The sequence below is a fragment of the Panulirus ornatus genome, chromosome 37, assembly GCF_036320965.1.
Source record: "Panulirus ornatus isolate Po-2019 chromosome 37, ASM3632096v1, whole genome shotgun sequence".
Taxonomy (NCBI): domain Eukaryota; kingdom Metazoa; phylum Arthropoda; class Malacostraca; order Decapoda; family Palinuridae; genus Panulirus; species Panulirus ornatus.
Window position 1 is genome coordinate 22087221 of NC_092260.1, and position 12673 is coordinate 22099893.

At 44.0% G+C, this 12673-nt stretch overlaps 1 protein-coding gene across 3 annotated transcripts in view; it reads left to right on the plus strand.

Moving 5' to 3' along the window:
* Positions 1-12673, plus strand: part of LOC139760578 (uncharacterized) — a 39908-nt gene that overhangs the window by 23670 nt on the left and 3565 nt on the right. For 2 of the 3 annotated variants that reach the window (XM_071683929.1, XM_071683930.1), the window contains exons 2-7: positions 4207-4408; positions 5436-5518; positions 6791-6826; positions 9928-9978; positions 10596-10835; positions 12404-12515. In XM_071683929.1, the coding sequence (XP_071540030.1) occupies positions 4208-4408; positions 5436-5518; positions 6791-6826; positions 9928-9978; positions 10596-10835; positions 12404-12515 (723 nt within the window). In that variant the 5' untranslated portion in view covers position 4207. The remainder of the gene's footprint in view (positions 1-4206; positions 4409-5435; positions 5519-6790; positions 6827-9927; positions 9979-10595; positions 10836-12403; positions 12516-12673) is intronic. The other variant, XM_071683931.1, reaches the window with a different exon arrangement.

Below are 12673 nucleotides of genomic sequence, written 5' to 3' on the forward strand. Positions count from 1 at the left end.
TTTTTTTTTGTGAGGGGTCATCACAAATGCAGTTCACTCGAAGCCACCAACAGATGCAGTGCAGTCGAGGTCACCAACAGATGCAGTTCACTCCAGGTCACCAACAGATGCAGTTCACTCCAGGTCACCAACAGATACAGTTCACTCCAGGTCACCAACAGATGTAGTTCACTCGAGGTCACCAAGAGATGCAGTTCACTCGAGGTCACCAACAGATGCAGTTCACTCGAGGTCACCAACAGATGCAGTTCACACTCGAGGTCACCCACAGATGCAGTTCACTCGAGGTCACCAACAGATGCAGTTCACTCGAGGTCACCAACAGATGCAGTTCACTCGAGGTCACCAACTGATGCAGTTCACACTCGAGGTCACCCACAGATGCAGTTCACTCGAGGTCACCAACAGATGCAGTTCACTCGAGGTCACCAACAGATGCAGTTCACTCGAGGTCACCAACAGATGCAGTTCACTCGAGGTCTCCAACAGATGCAGTTCACTCGAGGTCACCCACAGATGCAGTTCACTCGAGGTCACCCACAGATGCAGTTCACTCGAGGTCACCAACAGATGCAGTTCACTCGAGGTCACCAACAGATGCAGTTCACTCGAGGTCACCCACAGATGCAGTTAGTTCACCGGGGCGACCACAGTGAAGGCACCACACGAGGCCATCAAGGAGGGGATATGCACTTGGTCCCCCAGAAAGTCATGCAGAGAAAGTTCGGTAAGGTCACCCCACCTCCCCTCTCCCCCCACCCAAGATGCATGACACTGGGTCATAAATGACTTACTTTCCTCAGAGAAAGTCTGCCTTACGTCACCACAGAGAGCGGTATGCAATCTCTCACCAGCCAGGAACCGACCCCGGGCCCACCCCGTGCCTGGCTCCATGCACCCCCCCAGTAAATTCTCATCATCTCTAATTATATGTTATTCTTCTTTTTGTAAGATTGGCGCTCAGGACGAGGCTCTCTCCCGACCACTATATATGGAGGCACGGGAATGGAATTTGCTTTTTTTTTTTTTTAAAAAGAGATAGGAAAGGGAAGGGGGAAGAAGAATGGGGAAGAGGAGGGAAGGAAGGGGAGGAAGGTAGGTCCTCATCAGTGGATGAACAAATGTTAGTTGCTTCTCGTTTGGGAACACCTGCCTACCCTCTCCTCTCTCCACCCCACCGCCGACAGTGTCAGCCATTTATACCAGCGCGCAGACCCAGTGTCAGCCATTTATACCAGCGCGCAGACCCAGTGTCAGCCATTTATACCAGCGCGCAGATCCAGTGTCAGCCATTTATACCAGCGCGCAGACCCTCATCACATTCTGCCCAACGTATGTGTCATCCTTTGCACCCGTGCCACCACCAGTGTCATCCACTGCTCCTGCACGCAACACCTGCCCAACAACGCTGGTGTCAGTCACAACACCTGCCCAACAACGCCGGTGTCAGTCACAACACCTGCCCAACAACGCCGGTGCCAGTCACAACACCTGCCCAACAACGCCGGCGTCAGTCACAACACCTGCCCAACAACGCCGGCGCCAGTCACAACACCTGCCCAACAACGCCGGTGTCAGTCACAACACCTGCTCGACAACGCCGGTGTCAGTCACAACACCTGCCCAACAACGCCGGTGTCAGTCACAACACCTGCACGAGACAGCGTCTTTTTTTTTTATGTTATTTTCTACATAAAGTTTCGCATATTCTCCGTCATACCTCAGTACTTACAGTGTGTGTGTGTGTGGGGGGGGTTACACATGTTCTTTGATGTGGTTTACCATACTGAGTTGCGAGAGTTGCCATGACGACTGTGGAGAGTTATCATGACAACTGAGGAGAGTTATCACGACAACTGAGTAGAGTTGCCATGACGACTGAGGAGAGTTGCCATGACGACTGAGGAGAGTTGTCATGACGACTGAGGAGAGTTGTCATGATGACTGAAGAGAGTTGTCATAAGACTAAAGAGAGTTATCATCACGACTGAGGAGAGTTGCCATGACGGGTAAAGAGAGTAGCCATAACTAAAGAGGGAATTAAAAGAACAAAATACAGTATACTGGACTACCCAGCTGATGTGCTGTAAAGAGATCCTGTAATAACCTTCAACACGACGTTACGACCCTTGCATATGACGGCCTTGGCCTTTGGCCCCCCAACTCCCATCCTTAAGGGTCAGGTCAAAGGTCGCTAGCAAGCCTTCATACCCAAAAGTCATATCATCTTGCTGCTCAAGGGCGTACCGTCGTGCTCAGGGACCGTACCGTCGTGCTCAGGGACCGTATCGTCGTGCTCAAGGTCGTACCGTCGTGCTCAAGGTCGTACCGTCGTGCTCAAGGTCCGTACCGTCGTGCTCAAGGTCGTACCGTCGTGCTCAAGGTCGTACCTTGGTGCTCAAGGTCCGTACCGTCGTGCTCAAGGTCGTACCGTCGTGCTTAAGGTCGTACCGTCGTGCTCAGGGGGCCGTGCCATCGCGCTCAAGGTCGTAGCATCGTGCTTATGGTCCTACCGTCGTGCTCAGGGGGCCGTACCATCGTGCCCCAAGGGGGCGGTTTGGGTCAGCGATACGAGACCACTCGAGTAACACCAGCGGTGGGTGTATCTAGGGAAAGTGTTGCCGCGTGTCATCATGGGGTACGACTTTCACCGCTCACAACGCGACACTGGCGCCATCAGGAGGGCCCACACTCGGGTCTCCCCCACCGTCGCCGCCGGCACGCCACCCTGACCCTTGTCTCCCGCCTTACCAGTGCCTGATATCGCCTGCTTCACGCGGGAAAGGAGAAATATTTCCGCCTTGGTGTAGCCCGTGACGTCACAATCCAGTTAGTTTTCTTTCTCGTCCCCCGACCCCCTGCCCTCTCCTCATCTTGCAAGATCGTGACGTCACAATCCAACTTGTTTTCTGTTGTTCCCCTTCCTTCATTTACGATTCGTGACGTCATAGTCGAGCTCGTTTTCACCCTTCACATTCGAGCGATCCCGTGACGATCTTTTTCACCTGATAACGTTATTGTCAAGGTCGGGGCGTCACACTCCACGTAGTTTTTTCCTCCCGCTCTTTGTGACGTCAGTGCACTTCACAACGTCATTGTCAAGGTCGTGACGTTGTTAGCAATGTTATGAGTACAACTGTGTTGCTTGTGGCGTCAACGTCCAGCTTGTGACGTCACCGTTTAGGTCGTAACGTCATAATCCATTATGAGATTACCTTCTGTGTGATTTATAAACAGTTGTAATAATGGCATTACCAGTTACTTCTTTCCCCATTGGATTACAATCGGTGTCTAACATGAAAAAAGATTTCCTTTCTTCAGATATGGATCTAAATGTAATCGTGTGTATCGGGTTGATGAGTTACTTTTCTTTCTCTTGACATTTAAGGTTAACAAGTGTGCTCCAGGTCGTGAGAGAAAACCTGTAGTGAGAAGTGTTATATTCACATGACATCATATTTCTTCTCTGTTTATAATGTGGATACACATGTCGCCCTTTGTATAGGTAGTGATATATATCTTTTTGTTTCATCTATGCCCCTTCCGTCAGAATATTGCAGGGTTAGGAAAAAATTACTTATATTTCTCTCTTGTGTCTCCCCTGATGATGTGATTATTACACGAAAGTGCACTTGGGAATGTGAAGGATGAAAACGAGCTCGACTATGACGTCACGAATCGTAAATGAAGGAAGAGGAACAACAGAAAACGATATATATATATATATATATATATATATATATATATATATATATATATATATATATATATATATATATATATATATATATATTATTTATTTATTTATTTATTTATTTATAATGCTCTTTTTCAATTCCCATTCCAAAGATTCCTCCAGATCCACATGCTTTAATGCAGTTTGCAGTTTCAATCAATAACAGTGTCATCAGCATATACCAGAATACTCTCTATCATTACTCCTTCGCCTGTAAGGATTCCAAACACCTTCTGAGCAACGTCATGCATAGATATTTAGCAGTCAGGGATGCATGACACTTCCCCGTCTTACTTTGTCCTTAACCGCATACATACATTTGATAACGACCTGGCCTTTGATCTTCTATGGCATTACTATGATTTATCGCGACATAGTATATCAGAAGCTTTTTCACCCTCCTCCTGACTTGTTAACTCAGAATCTGCAAAGATATCATTTTCATGTCTTCCTTTTTTTCTCTCCTTCAGGATGAGATTGCAGGGAAGGATGCAGGAGGCGCTGACGGTGGCGACGACGCTGGCCCTGCTGGCGGTGGTGAGCGGCGTTCCGCTGCCTGCCGAGCCCACTGAAGACAACTTGGTGGAGGTGCACGAGGAGGGGCTCCTGGTACTGGTTCCCACAGTGCCCATGGATGAGAAGGAAAAAGACGGCAAGGACCTCAAGCGAGAGGTCAGTCCCACCAGTCAAGGTCTGCAGAAGTAATGTGTCTCACTAATACGACGTCTTCCAGCACCCACGACGAAGGTAGCCCCCACAAGCACTCTCCCTTCTACGGAACAACCCGCCTCTCTGGACCTCTCGAGGAACTTACTGCCGGAAGTCTGTGACCCCCACGTCCCTCCTTCCTTATGCCACACATACACACCGAAACGATAAATGAAAAAGAAATATTCTTCATTATTGGTCTCCTACCATCATTCTCCTCAAATGAGTCATCCTACATTCAAAATTCATTCATCCATCCGACACTCATCCTCAACATACAGGGAAACCTCCCACGCACTCATGTCTCAGCCGTCTCTCAGCTCTTGATATACACCTCGCTGAGACATCCTCATTCCCCCCACTGTATTCGTTCATGTCTGACTATCCAATCCAGTACGAAAAGTAGAGATTCCTGTGGCTGTATAAATAGGATTAAAAAGATACTCCATTCTCTCTGTAGAAACATTTTCCTCCATCTTTTACACCATCATCTTTCATACACATTAAGCACATACCAAACCCCATTTTGTTTTTCAGACTTGTAAGTGGCATGTAAGATTTCTTTTTTTCATGTAAGTACTGGATATTTTTCCAGCTTCCCGGAAACATTCCGTGAAATTGCAGTTTATACTTAATGTATGATAAAACGATGCTATTTTCCTATAAACGACTTTATAATCGTAGAACACTTTGTGTATCTTATATATGATTAACATCCCAGCTGCGTAATTTTAGAAAATAATTTTGTTTATGAATGTAATCAAATTAAAGGGACAGAATAGCTAGCCACAGATAGATGTTAGGCTAATCCTATACAGACCAATTAACCCTTTGTAAAATTCTTTTAAAAAAGGAACAGTGATACCCCCATTAAGAAAGAAAACGAAGCTACATGCTTCTTTATATCCTTGTAAGGGGTACTTTGCGAAAGAGCCGTGTGACCGGCATCATCACCAGCTGTAGTGACCCTATCCTTCGGTGTTCCCCACAGGTGGAGTATGAGCTAATATCCATCCCTAAGGAAGCTCTTCAGCGGGAGATCCGGCAGGTGGCTTCGCACTACAGCGCGCCCAGGTAACAACAGACGCGTCTGCACTCCTCTCTTTATACATCGTAGTATGAGCCAAGTTGTGTAGTCATGTGCTTCACAAGTAAAGCTTATTATACCAAGGGCACGTAGTTTTAGCCAAAAACTTCTTAATCTTGCTATGGCTGTAGCTCGTAGAAAATAAGTGGATACATTAATCTTTTTCTATCTCATTTTCAATTATTCTAACCACAGGATTTTAAGAAAGTACAACATCAAGAATAAGACTGTATTGGATATTCCTCATGAAAAAGGATAGTTTTGTTTTAGCTAATATTGTTAAGGTGCGGGCGAGCATGTAGAGTTGGTCTCCGTCATAGTTTCTTAGAACCGTAACTGTGGCACATGTAGGTTCTCCTATACAGTGCAAATCTTTTTGATATATGTAGCAGTGGTGGTCTGGAGAACTGGCTTATGAATTCTATTCTTTTTCTGTCTCCATTAATTTTCTACCTAAGTCCTTCCTTCAACTCAGCTGTTTTCTTTGAAGCCTCTTCTCGGGTTAAATCTAACTTTTTTTTCCCCCATAAACTATCCAAGCTAGTATACTCTGTCTCTAGTGCATGATACTTCTGTATTGCTACTTTCCTGCTGGCTGATGTACTGGAGGGAGTGTTGGGCCGAGAGGACCCCCTCTGATCTGCTTTCGTATATTCATCTACATAGATTAACACTATAGGATATTCTTACTGTCCTCTAGTAAGCAAATTCATCATAGGCCATTTGGTATTCTATAACCTGGCTTTCCCATGTACTCCATCCTGACTGCTTCTTCCAAGCTGAGTCATTTATCTCCCCAGGCGTTCCCTTCCTCCCAGATAACTCCTTTTTTCACCCCACCTTTTTCCTCCCCAGTGTAGGTCTACTCCTTTCGTTTAACTACTTTACCCTCAGCTGACAACTCCCCCCACAGCACTTTCGAGACGTGAACTAATTTCATTCCCTGCAGTCGATTTACAGAGTTCCCTAAATTCTTGCAATTTCCTCTTGACTCCAAAGTTTTTTCCCCTCTTAACTTGTCTCCCTTTTCTTCCAATCAAGACATCGCTTTTAACCCGGTCAGTTCGTATTAATCCTGCTTCTTACTGTTCCTCAACCAGCTCTTCCCTCCCTCTCTGGCCTATGTTTGGTCTTTTCCATTCCCAGTGACCCCTCTTTCCCTCCAGCCAGTTCTTCTTCTTCCCTTTCTCTCTCAGTTTAAGTGTTCGGTGGGCAGCCTCTGCCGCTCCTCGCTAGCTATAATCCCTCTTTCTCCACAGTTTTTCGTCAGGGAGCGACCCGCCTTACTACATTTAGTGAGTTGACGGAGAGGGAGAGAGCTTGGCACCTCACATTGGCCATCGTGGCCTCCTCTCTTTGGTTGTGGTTGGTTGGTACTGCCGGGACAGTAACATAAGTGGTTGAGGAATTTGTAAATACTGAGTCCTATCTTTAGTTTTTGTGCTGGTAGTTGAGCAGCTTCCTGAAGCGAGCAACAGCCGGCAGTCACTTCCAAGGTGATTGGTGTGGGACAAAAATGGCACAGTGGTTGTTGTTGATTGTATGGAAACCACAAGTGGCTGTTGGAGTACTTTCGTTCGTGGTGATTTTGGTTGTGGATGGGGTCTAGTATTTAAATTTCTCGTAGTTGTAGCAGAGGTGGTTGAGCCTCTGTAGTAGTAATAGGAGTAGTAATTGTTGTTCATACGTTAGTGGTGGAAGCTTATTCGTCTTTGTCACAAGGCTTTCTATAGGTAGGCAAGCTGTTGTAGCTGTGACGGCAGTGTGGTGAGTAGTTCTAGTGGTGGCTGTTGGGTAATTGTGTGGGAAACAGTAGTAGGTGTTGGTTAGCAGCAGTAGTCGCTGTGTCCGTCGGGAACTGGTTGTAATGTTGATGAGAGTAGTGATGATAGCTGTCGCGTAGTGCAGCAGCGATGGTGGCTGTCGTGTTGTTGCGGTGGTGATGGTGGTTGTTGAATAGTTGCAGTAGTGATGATGATTGCGTAGCAATTGTCTTTTAGTAGTTGCGGTTACGGTAGTTCCAGTAGTAGTTGTGATTGACCAGCAGTGGTTGTGGTTGTAGTAGTAATTATAGTTGTAATTGCCTTGTAGTTGCCTAGTTGTTATTGTAGGGGGTGGTGGTTGCCTAGTAACTCCAGAAGTAGTGTTTGCATAGTAATTATAGTAGTTGTGGTTGGCTAGTAGGTGGAGGAGGTGGTTATTTGGTAGTTGTTCCCCTGAGTAATCATAGTGGTGATGGTAGTAGCTGCCAGTAGTCACAATAGTGGTTGTGGTTGCCTAGTATTTGTAGCAGTAGTGTTCGCTAATGGTTACAGGAATAAATGTGGTTGCTCAGTTTCCCCAATTTGAAAATTAGTAACGCTGAGTCAAGATAAATGATGAATACCATAAATGATAAATAGTCTTATCATGTGGTTATAGTACATAAGAAACTGAGGTGGTTGCTAAATAGTAATATCTGTTGCTTTATGTCTAAACATTGAATACTTCAGCTGCCATTGACTGTAGATTATTTCTGTAATGATTTTGAGATTAATGTTTTATCATATATAATCACTGAATATTTAGAAGTGGTGAGTAAATACCCATGTGTTAGACATTTCATCAAATTTGTTGTATTACATTCATAGCGCCTTTGATTTCTTCACATGATAATCATTTTACAGAATACACGAAAGTGTAGCCTTCAAGTTTACACCAACAGGATGTAGAATCTCTCACAGAACTGGTATCAAAATTTAGGTCCGGGGAACTGGATGACGTCAGTCAGGATGAGGTAATCTTGAGACCAATACCACTACATGTTGATGACAGTGGTTGCAAAACCTCCTCGTCACGTCATCTAATCTTCCCTCTCGAAAGATGATATCATTAAGGAAGGAGTACCAGTTGTACCTGATGATGCAAAGGCGTAGACAAAGATGTTCCGAACTGAAAAATCACCTTTGAGGTTGTTATGATTATTAGATTCCTTTAAATCAGCTCCAACAGTGGATCTGGCTAAGTTGATGGTAGCTGAACATTTCGTTTAAGATTGTGTTTGTCTACCAGTTTTGTGGGAGGTTCTACCATGTCTGTGTCTCGCTCTACCCACACTTTCATCCTCCACACCATGGCATTAGTGGAATTCCCGTCCAAAATTAATGTCTTTGAATAGTTTTTATCTGAGCTACTTGGTCGTGTTTGTGGACGTGACCCTCCCACCACGTGGCCTCTCAGCTGACAGGGACTCGACCACGTGGCGTACCAGGTGACCAGAGCAGCCCCGACAGCACCGCCGCCCATACCATCTCTATGACTGACTGTGGAAGGAGGAGGACCTTGGTAGCAGTAGTGACTGGTAGTGAAGCGCATGGACTGTACACAGAGTACTGACTGGTCACTGACTGGATCCTTGGGTTGAAGACTGGTGAAGCTAGAGTGTAATACAGAGCCAGACAAGAAGTGTATCGTGGCTTCATTTTCTACATTGTCGTGTTTTTTTTTCTTTTTCTTTTAGTAACTTTCTGACATTTTCTATTGCGGGTGGAATTTCGGCTCTAGTATGAGTAAGCTATATTTAATGTGTCTCAGTACCTCATTCCTCTGTAGATTATTATACGCTTTAAGCATCAGGCAGAGAACGAGTAATTCCGCATCAAACGTGTTCTTTATTTTTGATAGTGCGAAGCTAACAAACAACCCTGACTCAGTAAACGTCATTAAACTCTCTTCGGCCTACTGTTTGGTACTGTTAGGTAGCCAAGGAGTGTAAGTAGAAATATATCAGCTTATACCTTAAATTTGGTAGCCAAGGAGTGTAAGTAGAAATATATTCGGCTTATACCTTAAATTTGGTAGCCAAGCAGTGTAAGTAGAAATATATTCAGCTTATACCTTAAATTTGGTAGCCAAGCAGTGTAAGTAGAAATATATTCAGCTTATACCTTAAATTTGCGATATCTGTAACATTACCGCTGTTGGCTTGGTAAGCAGTGTCAGCTTCGTAGAAAACGAAAACAAGAAATTGGTAGCGGTTCCATATTGAAGTCTTGAAATCCGGCCGTTTTAATTTTTTTTTCATTGAGTTCCAAGCCCGATCCTTATTTCATTCGTACTTATATGTGTTTGCTAGTAGCTTTGAAGTTATATTTTGTAAAAAAGTAACCATACAAGCACCGAACTTTCACATTACAGCTGACGCGACGAATTGGACTGCCTCACCCTAAGATGTGTTGTATTGTGTGTCTGTTGCTCGTCAGTTTTACCCTCGTTGCACAATCGATCATACTTTCAAATTTCATGTTAGAGCCTTTTATTGCATCAGAAGTCTTACGGTATTAGCTCACGCCAGATAACGTGTGTGTGTGCGTCTGTGTGTATGTGCAAGTGGCTAATGCATTCTTTCCCACAACAGCGACTCGGCTGAGGACAATGATGGCCTAGTCATTACATCACAGATTTCAAGGTAAGCAATATTATTATTATTATTATTTTATTATCATTATTATTATTATTGTTATTATTATTATTATTATTATTATTATCATAATCATCATCATCATTATTACATTATCATCATCACCCTCATCATTTTCAGTCGTAGTAGTAGTACTGACTAATAAGAATATGAATATAAAGAATTTCATATTTCAGAATGTACATAAGTTTTTCAGCTGCTAGAAAAAAATATAGCGTTGAATCAAATAGTGGCAGCGGAAAATGCGTAATATTGTTTTATTATCATTGTAAACTCTCCTTTCCTTTTTATATGAAAAATCTCACCATCTTTATTCTATTAAGAACAGAATCTTTCACCCCAAGACTAAAGAAAAGAATGAATTGCTAGACGTTTTAAAAAGGCACTTCTAGAAGCCAAACCTCCATAAATACTTGTACTTTTATTTTGTATACAAACATTTGACAGAAAGTCAGCCTATTTACTGTACTTTTTTTTTTGTAGGGGGAGAGAGGTGTTTAGCATACACATTTCTTAGTTTGTACCCAGAATGAAATGGCATACTCCACGCTCTTCTTGTCTCTCAGCATTAACTCGATCCGCCCTTTGGCTTTCCCTCTCTCCAGCAACCCCTCCTATGAAGCCCCACAGGTCACGCTTACCAAGTCGGTGACCGCCACACTGCCGCAGCCTCCCTCCATCACCATCACAAAGGACTTCGGGAAGGTGTTGACTGGGGCGACCCAGCAAGCCGCCAGCGTGGTCGGCGGCGTGGGCCAGGCTTTGAAGAGCGTTGGTCAAGGCGCGTCGCAGGTCCTTGCTGAAGTAGTACCCGCCGCGGCTGCTGGAGGAGCCCAGGCTGCCAGGTCAGTAAAGGTTTGGACGTAAATATTAGATCTGTGATAACGATGGCATTTTAAGAAAACATGTTCGTCCATATTTAGAGGTGAATTTTTATGCTATTTATATGAGAACTCTCAAACGCTTTCACTTCATGTTTGAGATATCAAATTTTTACTGTTCAAAGAACCTTCAGCGCAAAACATACGCATTGTGTGTGTGTGTGATGCGTATTATGCTGTTGAAAGGATTATATACATCGATATATGATTGAAGAGAATTTGACAAGGATATATAAATCAGAGATGGAGGGGACAAGGAGAAAGGAGAGACCGAACTGAAGATGTAGGATATAGTGAATAAGATTTTGAGTGTTAGGGGCCTGAACGTGCAGGAGGGTGAAAGACGCGCACGGGATAGATTGATTTAATGGAGTTTGGTACACAGGGAGTGACGTGTTGTCATTGGAGTGAACCAAGGCATATGAAGTAGCCAAGGGAAACCACATAAAGGTCTGTGGGGCCTAGTTGTGGATAGGGGGCTGTGGTCTCTGTACATGACACATGACAGTTAGAAAATGGATGCGAGCGGTTGAGGTTTTCTTCATTTGTTTCTGGAGCTACCTCGCTAACGCGGGCAGCGTCGAACAGGTATGAAAGAAAAGAAAGATTTATTGATACCAGTAGAGAAACACCAAAGAGCTAACTATACCAGTGGATTTCATATATACTGCACAAATTGGTTTTGCTTTTCTTAAAGTTTTCATTATCTGAGACATTGCTTGCTTAACATTTCAGAGATGTTGACTTCATTTTTTTTTCACACATTAGTACTTGTCACAGTTGAATTGTTATGGAGATAAGAGAAAGTATCAGTTATTACAGCTTACTTCATACGTCTTCAGTTACTGCTCAGGTGTTCCTTATATTACCGTATGAAAAAGAAGCATGAATTGTCGTGTCTGAGATGATTTAGAAATATACAGTTGTAGACGAATGGAAAAATAAGTTGCCAAATTATGTCATCAGTCGAAAAAACACTTGGCAGTTTCGAAAACAGTTTGGATATGTATATGAGTAACAACGATTGGGTGTGGGCAAAATTTTGTCATCCACCGTAATTTATACACAAAAATGCTCACTGATTTCATGTGACATTTACATACAGTACATAATTCATCCTGTCTGCCCTTATTCATTTCCGTCGCCACCCCGCCAAACATAATGACGTTATCTCTTCTCATTCTTATGTATAACATGTACTTAGGTCTTCCTAGCTCCATCATGTTGATACGGATCACATATACCACGAGGAAGGTGGTACACTTTCCGTAAGATTTGAATCAATAACAAAAACACAAATAGTAATGGTGGAGACTGGTTGTTGCTTACGTGTAGGTGGGATCAAGAATGTTGTTAGATATATGTACTTGGGATCAAGAATACTGGTAGCTATATGTACGTGGGATCAAGAACGCTGTTAGCTGTGTGTACGCGGAATCAAGAATGATATTAACTATGTATATGGAATCAAAAATGTAGTTAGCTATATGCACGTGGGATCAGGAATGCAGGAATATTATGGTCTTCAACAGGTGGCTGGTGGACAACAAGGCCGAAGGGATACGGACAGCCGCCCAGGTGGCCAGCGAAGGCTTCCAGTATGCTGGACAGCTTAGTGCCGCCGTCCTTCGTGTTCTTCTTCAGGTTGGTCTTCAGTCAGAGGAAGCTTCTTTCCCCTTCACCTTCAAGGTTCTCTTTTATAAGTGATCGTCACTTCAGGTAGGTTCCCTTATTGTTGGTTACCCCTGCGAGAAGGTCCTTACGCAAATGGTCACCTTTACAGACGTCTGCCATCACAGGTT